This window comes from Echinops telfairi, unplaced genomic scaffold (assembly GCF_000313985.2).
Source record: "Echinops telfairi isolate 266 unplaced genomic scaffold, ASM31398v2 ScPeMD7_7465;HRSCAF=8503, whole genome shotgun sequence".
Classification (NCBI taxonomy): domain Eukaryota; kingdom Metazoa; phylum Chordata; class Mammalia; order Afrosoricida; family Tenrecidae; genus Echinops; species Echinops telfairi.
The window spans coordinates 864265-882033 of NW_022111365.1; the positions used below are offsets into that span (position 1 = coordinate 864265).

The window sequence follows — 17769 nt, forward strand, 5'->3', positions numbered from 1 at the left end:
CTTTCAACCAGCACCACATGTGATTATCGGCCAGGCTGGCACAATTAACTAACTCACAAACTATGGTAACGTTGAGATGAATGGGAAATTCCTGAACACTTCATTGTGTTCATGTGGAACCTGGATGTGGGTCAAGAGGCAGTTGTGGGAACAGAACAAGAGGTTATTGCATGGTTTAAAATCAGGAAAGGTGAGAGTTGGGGTTAAATCCTCTCACCATACTTAATCTGTATATGGAGCAGATCATCAGAGAAGCTGGATTATATGAAGAGGAATGTGGCATCAGGATTGGAAGAAGACTTATTAACAACCTGTAATATACAGATGATACAATCTTGCTGAAAGTGAGGAGGACTTGAAGCATTTGCTAGTGAAGATGAAAGATTGCAGCCATCAGTATAGATTACAACTCAATGTAAACAAAACCAAAATTCCCACAACTGGACCAATAGGTAGAATCATGATAAATAGAGAAAATATTGAGGTTGTCTAGAATTTTGTCTTATTTGGATCTGCAATCAATGCTTATGCAAGCAGCAGTCAAGCAATTAAACAACATATTTCCTTGAGTAAATCTGCTGCACAAGGCCTCTTTAAATGCCAAAAGGCAAGGATAGTACTTTGGGGATTAAGGTTCACTTGAAAGAAAACCAAACTCAATGCCATGGAGTCAATTCCAACTCAGAGGGACCTTATAGGGCAGGGTTTCTAAGACTGTAACTCCTTGTGAAAGAGAAAGCCTCATCTTCTCTTGTAGATCAATTGGTGGTTTTGAACTGCTGACCTTATGGTTCGAAACCCAGTGCACAACCACTGTGCCACCAGGCCCCTGTGCCTGACCATTGTTTCATAGGCAAATGAAATTGGACCTTGAATAAGGAAGTTTGAAAAAGGATCACTACATTTTGAATTATGAAGCTGGTGAAGAATACTAAAAGTACTGTGGACTGCCAAAAGAACAAACAGATCTGTCTTGGAAGAAGTATACCGAGAGTGCTCCTTAGAGGCAAGGATGGTGGGACTCTGGACTTGTTTTCAGGAGACCCCAGGCCCTGGAGAAGGATATCATGCTTGGTAAGGTAGAGGGTCAGCAAAAAAGAGGAAGACCTTCGAGACGATAGATGGACATAGTGGTTGCAACAATGGGCTCATACGTAAAAGCAATGATAAGGATGGCACAGTGATAGGCAGTGTTTCACTTTGTTGTACATTTGTTAACTGTGAGTCAGAACCAACTCAACAGCACCCAACAATACCAAAACATGTAAGATGAAAGGAAGCTTGCTTTAAAAGTGAAAAAAAAATTAGCATGGGGGTAAGCATTTAAAATTATGTACCTCATCACTATGTATAGAATCCAACTGTACAGTTAGCCTTTTTAGAAATTTGGTACGCAGTTAGTATTGCACAGCGCATTTGCTGTTGTAACATGACCTCAATCGGTCTACTGCACAGATAGATGGAGGGCGTGTCCTAATGATATATATGGTCTCTTTAACTTGCCCTAATAAAATGGTTTATTGAGGAACTAATTCTTTAGATATAAAACAAGTAAAACTTCCCTATCATTTTTCCCCTGGTCAATTACCACACCCTTTTATCTTTAATTTAAAAAATTTATTTTGTTTATGAAAGTGAAATGACTCTCATTTTAGGGATGACTTTGGTTCTGGAAAATACTACCAACTTAATTTATGCCTTTAAAACTTCTCTTTAGTGCCCCAGGTTCTTCAAAGCTGTACAGCATTCATTGAGAGATATGGCATTGTGGATGGAATATATCGTCTCTCAGGTGTTGCCTCCAATATCCAGAGATTACGGTAAAATCTTACATGCAATTTTTCTTTTTCATTCCTAATTTAACTCACTAAAATTAAATTATTTAAAAATTGCACTATTTCAATAACAATTTTATCAAGTACATATTTGGGGTAAATAAGGAAATAGTATCCATATTGTCTTACATATTTTTCTAACTGCCCTCTGTTCATCTGTGTTGTAAGAAAACTGCTGTCTAAACTTCTTTATCCTATTTTGATTAGAGTTTACTAAGGAAGTTAACAAGTTGTAATGCCTCTGAGAAATGCTCATGGTTGAGTTGTTTATTAGAGTATGTCACAAAGTTCTGTCAGGTCTGCCCCAAAGGGCATACCACTCTGCTATAAGCCTCAACCCAAAAGGTATTTTAGCTTAAATTAAGCTATGAATTAACAAACCCAGCTCCTTGAATTAAGTGTCCAGAAGCACCCCCAATCCAGTCAGCTTTAGCCCAAAGGCATTCAGCTCCACGTCCGTGGGTTAACAAGTCCAACATCCCCAATTAAGTGCCTAGAAACACCTCACTCCACAAGCCAGCCTCCTGCACAAAAGCAGTCAACTTGCTCTGTGGGTTGGGAAGTTCATCACTCTGTTCCATGTTCTATTCTTGGTTCTGCTGCTATGCCTCCTTTGATGGTATAGCTATCTTCTGGAACCAGAGACCTGGTGGTGTGGTGGTTAGGCATTGGATTGTGATCCACATGGTCGGCAATTTAAATCCACCAGCAGCATCTCTGGAGAAAGACTATGCTTTCTACTCTCATAAACAGTTACAATCTTGGAAACCCAGAGAGGGTCACTATGAGTCAGCATTGATCTGTTGTTGATGAGTTTTGATCCAGGAGCTTCACTGTGCAGGGATCTCAGGTCTAGAGGATCTGTTCCACTCCTGGTTCTTGCTGATAATAAGCTTCCTCCTGCTTCTCAGAAGGCTCACTTTATACACATCAGGATGACACTGCGGGGCATCCTGTTCATAATCACATGTGAACCCTATCAGTACCTTCCCCCACCCTCTTAACCATGCTCATGCAGGAAAGGTTGTCTGGTGAAAGTTAGGGACTTTGACTAAAAAGTCACCTTCAATATTCACTGCCCCTCCAATAGTATAATAGAATTATTTTTAATTCATAATTAGTCATTTAAAACCTGTTTTGTTCTGTTTAAGGTGAGAGTTGTTATAGTAAATTAGGTTCCTATTGAATAGTTTCTACAGACTATTCAGTACTACCTATTACTTTTTTTTAAAGCACATCATTAGTCTCATTTATTCTGTTCTGTTTGTACCATATCCAGTATTCTTAATTTCCCTGCTCACTTATGGTCTCATGTTTGCTTCAGAGTAATTTTTGACTATTTGGTTTCATATAGTTGTGTTTTGTTTTGGTTTTCATAAAAAGGAAATCACTACTTCTGTATGGCATTCTTTATTTTATGATCCAATCTTTTATTTAGCTAACAGATGACCGCAAAGATGATTTCAGTTTTAGGCTTAAAGTATATCTCAAAGTGATTGTCCCAAGGAGTCTACTAGTCTCTGCTGGTCCCATAAAATGAGATTTTTTTTTTTTAGGGGCTCTTGCAGCTCTTATAACATTCCATACATCAACTTTATCAGTATATTTGTACATATGTTACATCATCATTTTCTAAACACTTACTTTCTATTTGAGCCCTTGGTATCGGCTCCCCCCCTCCATGACCCCTAATAAATTATTATTTTCATATCTTACACTGACTGCCGCTGTGTCCCTTTACCCATGTTTCTGTTTTTTATCCCCCTAGGGAGGTGGGAGGCATGTTATATACCCATCATTGCAATTGTTTCTCCCTTTCCTCCCCCTTTCTCCCTACCCTCTTGGTTAAAGTGACCAGACATCCTGCTTTTGGTGGGACAGTCCCAATTTTTAACAATTTTTCCCGTGTCCCGCAGCATTTTTAAAAAGTCCCGATTTTTGGAAAGAATGCACCACAAGCTAAGGTATAGGGTTTTTGGTTGCCATGTGGCTATTTTACCAGGATATCAGTTTTATCAATGGTGTCCTGCTTTACCAATGTTAAAATCAGTCTTGGTATTACTAGTACCATTTCTGTTCCTTAGGGGTTTCTCTGACCATGGTCCCATGTGTCTTGAGCTCTTATCTGTACCAGTGTACATGCTCTAGTCTAGACAGAACTGAAAGGTAGGACTGGGGTAATGATAGTGGGGGGTGAGGAAGCCTCAAAGAACCAGAGGAATATTGCGTGTTTCATCAGTGCTATACTGCACCCTGGTTGACTCATCTCTTCCTTGTGACCCTTCTGTGAGGGGATGTTCTATTGTCTACACATAGGCTTTGGATCTCTGCTCCAACCCTCCTTGTTCTCAACAATGTTTTTTGGTTTTTGTTTGGGGTCTTCTGATGCCTGTTACCTGATTCTGTCGACACCTCATGGTCACACAGGCTGTTCTTCTTCCACATGGGCTTGTTGCTTCTCTACTAGATGGCCACTTGTTTAGCTTCAAGCTTTTAAGACCCCAGATGCTATGTCTTGATATCCAGGCATTGTCATATTTCTTCACTACATTTGCTCATGCACCCATTTTTGTCTTCAGCGATCATGCTGGGAGGATGAGCATCACAGAATGCCAGGTTGTTAGAACAGTATTCTTGTGTTGAGGGAGGGCTCAAGGGACTTAAGACATTGCTTTCCCATATTTTTCTCTTACTCTGTAAGAATCCATCTAGTGCAGGGGTTGGCAAACTGCACCTTGTGAGCCATGTGCCACTCTTTCGGTACATGCATGTGGCTCTTTCTCTGGGTCTTTGTTTTCCTTCTTTCTCTTTTGCTCCAGATAAGTAGAGCTCAGTAGTTGCATCGCAGAAGCCTGTCCCGAGATTTAAAGACTCCAGACACTACTCACCAAATTGAGCTATGGAACTTATATTTTATAAACTGTTATGCTAATTCACTGAGTTGTCCCATAAGACTATGCTCCTAAGTCTCCAAAATCCCTGATCTTGTGAAGTGAATGCTTATGTCTAAGGAATATCTGTAACGGAGTCATCTGGGTGGTTTATTATTATATACAGATATATATGTGTGCACACACACACCTGCATGTGCATATACCTCTCACTGCCATTGGGTCAATTTTTAGTCATAACAACCTTATAGGATGATATAGAACTGTCTCTGTGGGTTTCTAAGACTATATCTCTTTAAGGGATTAGAGAGCTTCCTCTTTCTCTGGAGGAATGGCTGGTGGTTTGGAACTGCTGACCCTACAGGTAGTAACCTAACACATAATCCACTATACAACCTAAATCCCCCCACCCCACCCACCAAAAAACTCACAGCCATGGAGTCAACTCATAGTTATCTTACATATAAGAAGACTGGGAGCAGATAGCTTTATCTTTCTCTCACAGAGCAGCTGGTGAGTTTGAGTCACTGACCTTGAATCACGACCTTGTAGTCTAACCCAGATATAATAGACCTAATGCCTAACCCAGAGCTCCTTTATAGATACACATAAACCCACATATTCATATTCCTACTGATACACTTATATGCCTTTATTTATATTTGTGAGACCACACATTTTGGGGGATTTGGTATGATTTTCAAATTATATGTGTCATATCCCTTACTAAAGACATCCTTTTCCCTTGTACACTTTAGTGAAATCATTTGCTTTGAAGCTGTGTGCGCTTCACCCATATTCCGTGCTACCATTCTCATCACTAAAACTTCAACTGTCTCCTATCTTGAGAATGCTTTCCACTGCTCCTTCCCACCCATCTCTAGTAGCAACCGAGGGACGATGATCTCTGAGTACACAAGGGAGCTTCAAAAAGTTAACGGAAAAATGGAAATTTTCCACAAACATTTGAATATCTCTTTTATATCTATTCTTGTTTTCTTTTTAAAGAGTTTTCCGTTTTTGTCCTTTTCTGATATTTTTTCATTCACTAAAATATCCAAAATTATGTTTTGGTGTTGTTGTTTTTTTACAATGTTTCAATGATTTATCTTATTGGCTGCATACTATTCCACTGTATGTAGGTATCATATTTTGCTTATCTTTTCTTTCATTTATCATTTTCTCCCCATCTTTTTGCTCTTGTTAATAGTGCTGTAATTAAGATAAATGTACATATGTCTATTCGTGTCACTTCTATTGAATCTTGAGGGTTTTCACCTGTAAGTAGGATTACTTGATCATAGGATTTTTTTAAATTTCTAGCTTTTTGAAGAAGGGCTATGCTATTTTCCATAGTGGTTTTACTATTTTACAATCCTACCAGTAGTTAATAAGGGTGCCAGTCTCTTCACAACCTTACCAGCATTTATTTTTTGTTTCTATTGTGTGTGTGTTTTTAAAATCGGTGACAATTTTCCAAGGATGAGATATTATTTCATTGTTACTTTGATTTATATCTTTCTAATGCCTAATGATCATAGTTAATTTACACTTATTTGCCAGCTACTTGAATATCCCCTTCTATGTCTTCTGTCCATATTTTAATTGGATTTTTTTATCTTTTTGTTTCTGAATTTCGTAATTAAAATTTATTGAAATGAAACGTATTCTAATCTCTGTTGCCTTCTTTTTGTAGTTGATGCTCTGGTATGAATATGTTACATACTCTACACCCTCCCCCTCTTCTTCTCAGAGATGAATTAAGTGGTTTCTTACACTAGCAATAGAGATTTTACTTTCACTTATCTTCTTGGATTCTACTCTATTCTTCATATGTTGTTATTCTGTCTGTTTTACTGTGGTGCATGCTAATTACTATGATTTTATAGTGGTTATAATGGACTTTAGTGCCTTTCTCTAAAGACTTACATGTTTTCAGGAATGCCTATTTAGAAAAAAAACAAACCTTAATTTGGATCTTGTACTAAGGACTGTTTCAGTCTTTGCCTTCAGTCATAACAAATCTCATATTCAGATTGACCCTGTGCTTTGATTTCTAGTATATTCCTGCCCTGTCTGCGGATCTAATGTTAATTGACCTCCTGAAGGAAGGGAACTTAATCTGCTTCAGTATTCTGAACCCAACTTTTATTTCATTCAGTTCAATGCTACAGGTTTCACTGAGCACCAAAATGTGCACCTTGCCTGGAATTACTCCGTATGGAGTTTGACTTCCCACCTTCTCTTTAATAAAGGGTTCCTGAACTATACCATTTTTTTCTGAGCAATTTTTGTACATATTTGTTCATGACCAGCTACCACTCAGCCCAAAGTTTTTAGAATCACCACGATGTTAGAAATTAAGAATCTTGTTTACAGTTTGATGTGGTAAGAGTTGCTTATTCACATGAGTTTTAGAAATTAATGTTCATTTTAATATTAGAGTCATATCCTTAATTTCCATGTCAAAAGATACTTGTTTTATATTCAAACCTTCACCTACTCTAGGAGTTCAAATATAATTTACAAGGTAGATAGAGGTCAAGATATTTGACTTTTAATTTCTTATTCTGCATCGTGTTTTTCTTCATTGAGATCATTTTGTGGTGTTTCTTTAACCTGTGTTTCTTAGCCATGAATTTGACTCTGAGCATGTTCCCGACCTGACAAAAGAACCTTATGTTCAAGACATTCATTCTGTGGGCTCACTTTGTAAGCTGTATTTCCGAGAACTCCCAAACCCACTGCTCACGTATCAACTATATGAGAAATTTTCTGTAAGTACCAGGTAGTTTTGAATTAAGTTCTTTTGGAGCTTTGTTGTGATTTTCTTCTAAAGATCATAAAGATTGCTTTGGTACTATGCAAAAGGTAATTCTGTTGCTTAAAGGGCTCCCTTTTTCATTTTTCAAAATAGTCATTGCTAGCTGGTCCATGGTCTTTGCTGTTTTCACATTGTTATTATTTTGGTTTTCTGACTTTGAGCCATTAATCTTCCTTAATATTGATTGCCATCAAGCTTTTAGGAAAAAACCTGTATTTTTAAAGATATAATTTTAATGCCCACATGATGTGGGAAACTTTCCTTGTTTCTGTATTGTGTTTCTCATTTAGCATCAAAGAGTAGAATGAAGTAATCACAGAATGAAAACTGAATTGTAAATGAAGACCTTTTTTTCATTTTAAAAAGACAACTTACTGGTTTACTTTGCATTGTGATTCTTACAGGATGCTGTTTCAGCAGCAACAGATGAAGAAAGATTGATAAAAATTCATGATGTCATCCAGCAACTCCCCCCTCCACACTACAGGTAAACTACATGTTTTAAAATACCAGCCAATGTGTAATTCAAGTGATATATAAAACTAATTTTTCTCTTTGGGCTTTCAATTATTTAAACTTCTAGGAAGTGTCACATACATACAAGCTCTGCCAACAAATTATATTAATAAATATATGGCTTTATGTTTATTTGTGTACTGGGATTGGGCACAGTGCTTGGCATCTATTAGACATTTAATAAATATCGAATTAATTGAGTCACAAACAGATGCATAGTTGAGTAAGCTTTGTGTTTTTGTATGTTTTTTTACCTTTTCATTTTACATTTGTTTCTTGATTTTGTTACAGTTGATGAACAAAAGTTAGCTTTGGTCATTTAAATTTGTGTTTCTTGAAAAATAAATTTCTTACATACCTTAAATTTTCCCAAGAAGCCCTGGGCATGTGTGGGTTGATTTAAGTGCTGGGTTGCTAACTGCCAGGTCAGCAGTTCAGATCCTCCAGTTGCTCCTCTGGAGAAAGGTGAGGTTATCTGCTCCCCTAAACATTTAGAGTCTCGTGGAAGAATACTTCCTTTCCCTCACCCACTCTCTCTCTTCTGAATAATGAATGTAATATTATATTGGTTTTTTTTCTTTTTTAGCACCCTCTTAACACCCCCCCCCCATTATATTGTTTTCTAAACATAGTTCCAAACTTTAATATTTCAGTATAGCCTCAAGGCTAGTCTCACTTTTACCTGTCTGTGTGCCTTTCCATCTTAACTATGTGTAAGAAGAACAGATAATTTTGGCTTTCACCGTAGAGCAGTTAAAATAGTTGGTGCTGAATGATCAGAGCTTTGGAACCCAGCTTGCCTTGATTTGAAACATATCACTGCCACTTCACCATTAAATGGGGATGTTGATACTTTTTTGTATCAGCAAAATTTAGGGTCATTTATATAATCTAAGTGAAAACTAAACTAAGTGAGAACAAAATTTTAGATGCAGGTAAATATTGCTGAAGATCATCCAACAACAGTTCCAGCAGTACATTGCTGCCAGAGGTTCAGGCCAGATTCAGAAGAAGAGGTGAAACCAGGGATACTGTTTTTGATGCCAAATGGATCTTGGCTGAAAGCAGAGAGTATCAGAAAGATGTTTACTTGTGTTTTATTGGCTATGAAAAGGCATTTGACTATGTGGATCAAAACAAACTATGGGTAACATTGAGAAGAATGGAAATTCTAGAATACTTCGTATGCTCTTGTGGAACCTCTACGTGGATCAGGAGGCAGTTCTGCAAACAGAACAGGTGCATCCTTTCGCGATACTTATTCAGTCTATATGCTGAGCAAATAAACAGGTAAGCTGATTATTTGAAGAAGAATGTGGCATCAGGATTAGAGGAAGGGTTAGTGGAAACCTGAGATACACACATGACAGAACCCTGCTTGCTGAAAGTGAGGAAGACCTGAAGCACTTGCTGATGAAGATTAAGGACTGCAGCCTTCAGATGGATTACAACTCAATGTAAACAAAATCAAAATCTCCACAACGTGACCAATAGTTAACATCATGATAAACAGAGAAAAGACTGAAGTTGTCAAGGATTTTGTCTCGCTTGGATCCACAATCAATGTTTATGGAAACAGCACTCAAGTTACATTGCATTGGATAAATCTGCTAAGAATTTGAGGACTAAGCTATGCCTGACCCAAGCCATGGTATCTTTCCTCAGTTGCCTTGTATGCATGTCAGAGTTGGACATTGAATAAGGAAGACTGAAGAAGAATTGATGCCTGTGAGCTACAGTGCTGACAAAGAATGTTGAAAGTACCGTGGACTGCCAAAAGAACAATCTTAGAAGAAGGATAGCCAGAATGCTCGTTAGAGGAAGGGATGGCAAGACATTCTGTCTCACATACGAGGGCATGTTGTCTGGTGAGACCAGCCCCTGGAGAAGGACATCGTTCTTGGTAAAGTAGAGGGGCAGCAAAAATAAAAGAGGAAGGGCCTCAATGAGATGGATTGATATAGTGGCTGCAACAGTGAGTTCAAGCACAAGAACAATTGTGAACGTGGCACAGGGCCAGGCAGTGTTCTTTCAGTTGTGCAAAGGGCCACTTTGAGTTGGAACTGATTCAGGGCACCTAACAAGTGAGAACTCAATGAGAACCTGGAAAACCATCATGAACTATGATAAAAAATAGTTTTCTTGAACAATGATAACAAAATCTCTTTAATCTTCCTTTTCTCTCAAGTTCTTGTGAGATCCATCTGAATCATTAAAGCACAAATATGGGCCCGGATTTAACTTTCATTTAAAAGATTATTTCAGGGAATAAGTCTTAAATTGCTGTCTTTGATTCATTGTCTTTAGTAGTTTATCTCCCTATTTGGCAGGCTTTTAAAAAATTGTAAATTAGGTACTGGTTTACGTTTCAGATCATCAACTTTGTATTCAACAGTTTAAACTACTAATCAAACGCTCCAATACTTTACCTTTCCCCTGCTCCTTGATTTCTATTCTCCCTCTTTTGGTCCACCATTGTCCACTTCACAGGTAGGGAACTTTGATAAAACACGGCAACTGATAGATAATACCTGTGAGTGTTTATGTGTGTGCTTTGTGTTATATTTAAGCTGATTATACTTTATTTCACAACATAATTCAACTTTGCGCTATTACTTAACCCCAATGTATATATGGACTATTTAAGTAAGGAAAACTGAGAACGAACAAAAATAAATTAAAGTATTAGATTTGAAGTAGGTAGTTTCATTCAAAAGCTTACTAGTTGCCAAAGTGCTCTCCCTTGAGGCTTACTGGAGTTTTCCTTGCAATTACTTCTCAACTGGTTACACATTGTTTTATTTCCCATGAGAATGTAAATCCTTTTTTGTTAGTATTTCTGCTACAGTTATGAGGGGGCTTCAAAAAGTTTATGGAAAAAAGAAAAGTAGAATTAAAAGACACTAGGATGTTTCCATGAACTCTTTGAAGCTCACCATAGGACAGCATCACCGATGTTAGTGTCTAGTGCAGAAGCTAGCTTTTGTGGAGAATTTACTTTACTTGTATCCCTGACATTAAATATCTGTTAGCCAGGAACAAAATCCCTGATGTTTTATTGGATAAAAACAGAGGCTACTTTTCTCAGAGCCAGTCTTATCTTAGGTTCATTTCTCACTGCATCTGGATTTTTGTTGTATATCCACAACATTCTTCTCACAAGTTTGTGTAACAATAATATTCAAACATAATTAACAGGAAAATCATTTGCTGTTATTGTATAAAGTTTTTCTCCCATTTTGCTATGGAAAAATCATAGACTTTTCTATGTTCTGTGGTAGTATACAATATTATTTTTCTGCTAATCTGTTGTACTTCGTTTTCCAGAACTCTGGAGTTCCTGATGAGGCATTTGTCTCTTCTAGCTGACTATTGCTCCATCACAAACATGCACGCAAAAAACCTAGCGATAGTCTGGGCTCCAAACCTCCTAAGGTAACTTACTTTTGACCTCAGACCTTATGTAGCACTAATCATCCTAAATAAAAGTCGTATTCATCAGTGTTTCTTAGGGAAATTTCCTAAAATGGAAATGGTTCTGCTCTTTTATTATGTGTAGTTACATAAAAGTTGTAATTGGAGCTTAGTCGGGGAACTATAAAAGTATGATTTCTTTCTCAAATTTGTTGGTAATTTACACATTTTAAAGAAATGTCCTTAAGACTGCTGTCTTTGTGACTCTCTCATGGAAGCATTTTTACCTCACAGATCAAAGCAGATAGAATCAGCCTGCTTCAGTGGGACGGCGGCGTTCATGGAAGTGAGAATTCAGTCTGTGGTTGTGGAATTTATCCTCAATCACGTGGATGTCCTCTTCAGTGGCAGAATCAGTGCAGTCATCCAGGAAGGGGCAGGTAGTGCTAATGTGCATTTTTGTCTGCTTCTAAAAGAATAGAAAGTTGTGAATAGCTGATCTAAATTTCTTTTTTCAGAATGCAAAATTTAGCAATGATTTATATGTATGAAGTGAATATTACATGTTCGACTTAGTTATATCCATCTGTATGATAAACACCTGTATATAAAAGTTGTAATATCGACCAGAAGAAAAAAACTTTTTCCAGAAATAAAGAGAGCTATGTTATGGCCTTTTTCTGGTTTCTATTGAGACAGGAAAATAGTTAAACTGCTTAAAGAATTTTAAAAATACATGTCATGTTAACAACTGGATATGTCACCTTCTATTTCTTACTTAATATAAAGGACTATACTTTTGCCATTAAAAAGGTAATGAAGAAAATGTAAAACAGCACAAATAAGTCAATAGGTGGGTAGACAAATCAGATTTTAGACACACATTTCTCTTGCTGTGCTAAAGCGTGAAATCTTCCATTCCTTTCCTTTGTCATCAAAAGCTTCTCTATCAAGACCCCAGTCTCTGCTGGTTTCTTCTCCCTCCACCAAGCTGCTGACACTGGAGGAAGCCCAGGCACGAACACAAGCTCAGGTTAATTCTCCAATTGTGACTGAAAACAAATATATTGAAGTAGGAGAAGGACCTGCCGCACTTCAGGGAAAATTTCATACTATAATTGAGTTTCCACTTGAAAGGTAAAATGTGTTTTAAATCTTTGTCATAATATGATTTTTATGGCCATGTATTTTTTATCTCACTTGTAATTGTGTATTTTAGTGTTACTATATTGATTCTAAGGAGCCCTGGTAGTGAAGTGGTTCCATCTTTGACTGCTAACCAAAAAGTTAGCATTGTGAACCCACCAACTACTCCAAGGGAGACAGATGCTGTGGTCTGCTTTCATGCAGAGTCCCAGCCCTGGGAATCTAATGGACAGTTTTACTCTGTCCTGATGAGTCAGAATTGACTGAATGACAGTGGGTTTATTTTTTATATTCATTGTGGATGGATCCCAATGAATTTATTTGCCATTAATTCCACATGAAGGTCAAAATAGTTCTCCCAGTGTGGTCTGCTGATCAACAACCTCCGTATCATGTGGTAATGGTTAAAAATACAAATTCTTAAGCTCATGTTTGGACCACTGAGCTGAAACTCTGGGTGTGGAGCTTAGCCATTGGTCTTTTGAAAAGGTGATTTGGATAGTTTAAGACTTTGGATAGTCTTAAACTATATTTGGATAGTTTAAGTAAGTTTAAGACTTACTCATTTGCTCTTAATGTTCCTTCTAGTTCTAAAAGTCTGTTTCCTTCAGGAAATGATAATGATTGCATGGCTTCTGTATTATCTCAACTAAGTTAAAGTATAAAGACTAATGTATATAAAAGGATTTTTTTGGTGTCTCTGCTACTCTCTGGACTACTTATGAATGTAAAGATTCCAATGTCATGGATTGGGTAGTGCTAATAATTTGGGGTGTGTTCTAATTTTGGGTGTATTCTTTTCACATTCTATATATCCCCATTAACTTCCATTCATGTCACATGACCAAAAATGCCATGAAAACTCTTCTGCTTTGCCACCGAAAAGTTATCTTCAGCTGTTTCATTTTATACTTTGCCCTCATAGTTTGTTGAAAAGTCTCTTTATCCAGTCGATTCCAACTATCTGACAGCAGAGCTGCCCCATAGGGTTTCCTTTGCTGTCATCTTTACTGGAACAGATCACCAGGTTTTTCTCTCAAGAAGCCACTAGTGAGTTTAAATTGGTGACCTTTTTGGTTTGCAACCCAATGCTTAACCTTTGTACCACCAGTACTAGTATTACTATTAACTGGTTAAGATAGAGCTGGGTTCAGGCCTAACTGCACCATTTACTAATATTATACATTTAAGAAGTTAGTATCTTCTTAGTATCTTAATTTCTTCAGCCATAAACTGGAGAATTATTATCTACATATCCACATATGGCTTATATGCAGATAATGTGCCAGCCATTTCTTATTATTAACACTTTCCTTCTCTTTAACCTTAGTGTTTCTACTCACAGCGAAAGTAAAATCCTTAACTGTTTTACTTAGGCATCTCAGAAATTTTTTTTATTTCTACTTATTTCCCAGATTACAAGCTTACATCTAGATATTTTATGAACCGAAATTATCTTTGTGTGAAGGTAGTTACTAATATTAGACCATAAATGCTTAGTTTCCAGTGTTGCTTTAGTTGTATTGTATCTTGTACACTATATGGAAGACAAAGAGCTGTTTACTATTTTAACTGCACCTTTCTAAGCTGTTTTGTACTTTCCATTATTTCTCCATTTATTTTTCTTAAGGGAAGATATAGATGCTCCCTTGAATATCATAATGTGAATTAAATATTTTCTTCTGTCACAGGAAAAGGCCTCAAAATAAAATGAAAAAATCCCCCGTGGGCAGCTGGCGTTCCTTTTTCAATTTGGGGAAGTCGTCATCTGCTTCCAAACGGAAGCTGCAGCGAAACGAGAGTGAGCCTTCGGAGATGAAAACCATGGCCCTGAAAGGTTGGTGCCATGTGGGGGCACCGTTCAGCTCTTTCTGAGAGCTCCTCTTACTGTGGACACACGTTTCATGTGATGTCAGCCAGGCTTCAATATAAAATATCCATAGTATGCTTCTTTGTATGAATGATCTTCTACCAATTCTTTACCCCTAAATACAAAGGAACTAGAAATAAATGACATTTTCATATGTAGAAGTGCTCTGTCACTTATGGAAACTACATGGATTATAAAAAGTATTGCTACAAACTCATAGAAATTGTTATTAAACAAACATATCAAAAAGTGAAATTACTATTTATCAACATGTTTATCCTCCATTTAGATCTATACACGTCTAAAGGTCTATACACTTCTCCAGGCACTCCTTGACATTTGGGAACATAACTCCCAATCTCTGCCTCAGTCTTTACATGGCCATATCTCTATGCCCTCTCCATTTCTTAAGAAGACACCAATCTAGTATGTTACAATATTGTGATCTTTAACTTAATCAAGGCAGTGTTTCTCAATAGGGTCACATTCTGAGGTTCCAGATAGAAATTAATTTTGTGGGGTGGGGGAATACTAGTAATCCCATTACAGCACCATTTTATGATCTTTAGGAAATATGAAAGACGTACTTGAATTACTATTCTCAAGTTCATGATCCTTTGGAAAAGAGATTTTTCTTCACTTACCAGACAGTGGAGAGCAGTGCAGCGCACTGTGTAAGGTGCTAGACTTGCAGCCGTTGTCGACATGTACACCACATGGGGAGTTTAAACACACGTACAGGAAACAAAAGCCTAATCTTCCTTCCCTTCATATGAAACAAATAATAAGAGCACATTATTTGGTTGTGATTCTTTAGGTGGCAGGGCAGAAGGAACTCTTCGCTCAGCTAAGAGTGAGGAATCTCTTACTTCTCTCCATGCAGTCGATGGTAAGCCTGAGCATATCAATTATTATATTCTATAACCTATTTCATACAAGAACACAGTAATGGAGTGTATTTTATAAACATATTTAATAAACAGGCTAACCCAGTGCTAGGGAGTTGATTCCAAATCATAGGGACCCTGTAAGACAGAGTACAACTGCTGTAAGTCTTTACGAAAGCAGACTGCCCCACTCCCTCACACAGAATAGCGGTGGGTCATCACTGCTGGCCCTTTAGTTAGCAGCTGAAGACTGTAATCACTGGGCCGATCTCGTTAGTGATATTCAAATGAAAAGCCATGGATGTGCCAGTCTTTGGGTATGATTATTGTTGTTTACAAAAAAATAGCCAAAATCTTCTACATTTGCCATTTATGTTTATTATTTAATAAAGACTTTTCTTTAGTGTTTACAATATGAGCACAATGTTACAAAGTATAAAATTAAGTCTTTGGGCATGATTATTGTTCAGTTTACAAAAAATATTCCAGATATTTTAAGTTCACAATTTATGTTATTATTTAATAAAGACCTTTTTTTAGTGTTTATAATAGGAGCACAAATTTACAATGTATAAAATTGTTGATATTTAAACCAATAATAATTTGTCTTGGAAATGGCTTAGTGTTTTGGAAATGGTTAATTGTCATTGAGCAGATTGTTTTACAAGAAGTCCTCATTATCTGCAGATAATTAGTACAGGGAAAGGCAACTTAAAGAGGATCTAAATGGGGCCTAAATTTCATAGTAGATAATGAGAAAAAGGCTTTTGATCACAACTTTGAAAAGCAAAACTAAAAAATAAATTTGAAACAACTATCTTATTTTTTTAATGAGCAAATGTTGGATTATAATTGTACTCAAATACTAAATTTTAGAATGAGAAAATAATTACTTAATTGTTCATATTTTTTCCAGTAAAATCTTGTAATAGTAAAATAAGACATCCTTCATTTGATATTTGTTTTGTGCAGGATTCTGAAAAGGCTTTTATTGCAAAAATAATTAAAAGCTTTACTGCTTTCTCAAAGACTTCTCTTAGTGTTTTGGTATTCATATCATACTCACTTTCTGTGGTATCACTATTCTGTCATTTTTTTCATCTAATTATTCTAACTGCCAGATTTTCATTGATCAGTCATTTTGCTTTTGATACAAGTTTTCCCATATTACCTCAATTGAGTGACTGACATTTTGCAAGTTTTCTAATATTTTTGTTTCATTATAATCGAGAAAGATCTATAAAAACAATGCAGTGGACTTGCTAGCAGCTATTGTTAATCAGAAAATATTTGAATAGCGATGAGTTTTATAAGTGGTTCATATATTATTCTATTTTGTAACCCAACTTCTGCCTCTTTATATTACATTTTTTATAACAATTCTAATAATGCTATTCTGAGGACTTCTTTTTATCAACATTACCCAACATCATAAAATTATATCGTACTCTCTACCACTGAGGGTTCTACCAGAGAAATGTAAAAACCTATTATAATTAAGGAGGAGATGGGGAATTAATTATGCTCTAGTATCAGAAATTGTTTACTAAATACATGTAAATACTTTATGGAGTTGTGGAGATATTTTTAATCAAGAGAGAAGTTCAGTATTTGAGAAATATGCGTATTAGTGTGCTTCCTTGTAAAAGCAAAAATAAAACCCCATTTTCCGCTGTTGCGTGTCCAGAGGACTACACTGCAGCCTGTGAAAGCAGGAGCACAATGGACTGCGGTGCTTTTCCGGGTCTCTTCATACCCACCCCCCATGCCCACCCCACTGACAGGATACAGTGTTACAGCTTTTCTTTTGTTCATTTTAGTGGAAAGTATGGGGAATTTTTCTTCTCTGGATAGTTCCCACCTTACATTCCGGCTTTTGCTATATTTGAAATTATTAATTCTATCCCATAATTAACATATGAAGTCAGTAATAAAACACAAAGGAAAAATAAACTTTCCTAGAGTCACAAACATTGTCAGTGTTGGATTAGTAATAGAATCCAAGAGTGCTGAGCCTTTTATTTCCACCCAAACTATCAAGTGCTTCAGGTTCCCTGTGACTATATCTCATGTGTTTCTTTCTTTCTTTTTTAATCTTTTTATTGGGGGCTCATACAATTCTTATCACAATCCATACATCCATCCATTGTGTCAAGCACATTTGTACATTTCTTGCCATCATCATTCTCAAAACATTTGCTTTCTACTTGAGCCCTTAATATCAGCTCCTCATTTTCCCCCTTCCCCACTCCCCCCTCCCTCAGGAACCTTTGATAATTTATAAATTATTATTATTTTGTCATATCTTACACTTTCCGACGTTTCCCTTCACCCACTTTTCTGCTCCTCCCCCACGGAGCAGGTTATATGTAGATCCTTGTAATCG

At 36.8% G+C, this 17769-nt stretch overlaps 1 protein-coding gene across 1 annotated transcript in view; it reads left to right on the forward strand.

Moving 5' to 3' along the window:
* The window catches only part of ARHGAP32 (Rho GTPase activating protein 32), a 176173-nt gene that overhangs the window by 146149 nt on the left and 12255 nt on the right, over positions 1–17769 (forward strand). The window contains exons 11-18 of the mRNA XM_045283644.1: positions 1718–1820; positions 7359–7503; positions 7955–8037; positions 11394–11501; positions 11775–11920; positions 12422–12617; positions 14318–14463; positions 15314–15385. Of these exons, the coding sequence (XP_045139579.1) occupies positions 1718–1820; positions 7359–7503; positions 7955–8037; positions 11394–11501; positions 11775–11920; positions 12422–12617; positions 14318–14463; positions 15314–15385 (999 nt within the window). The remainder of the gene's footprint in view (positions 1–1717; positions 1821–7358; positions 7504–7954; positions 8038–11393; positions 11502–11774; positions 11921–12421; positions 12618–14317; positions 14464–15313; positions 15386–17769) is intronic.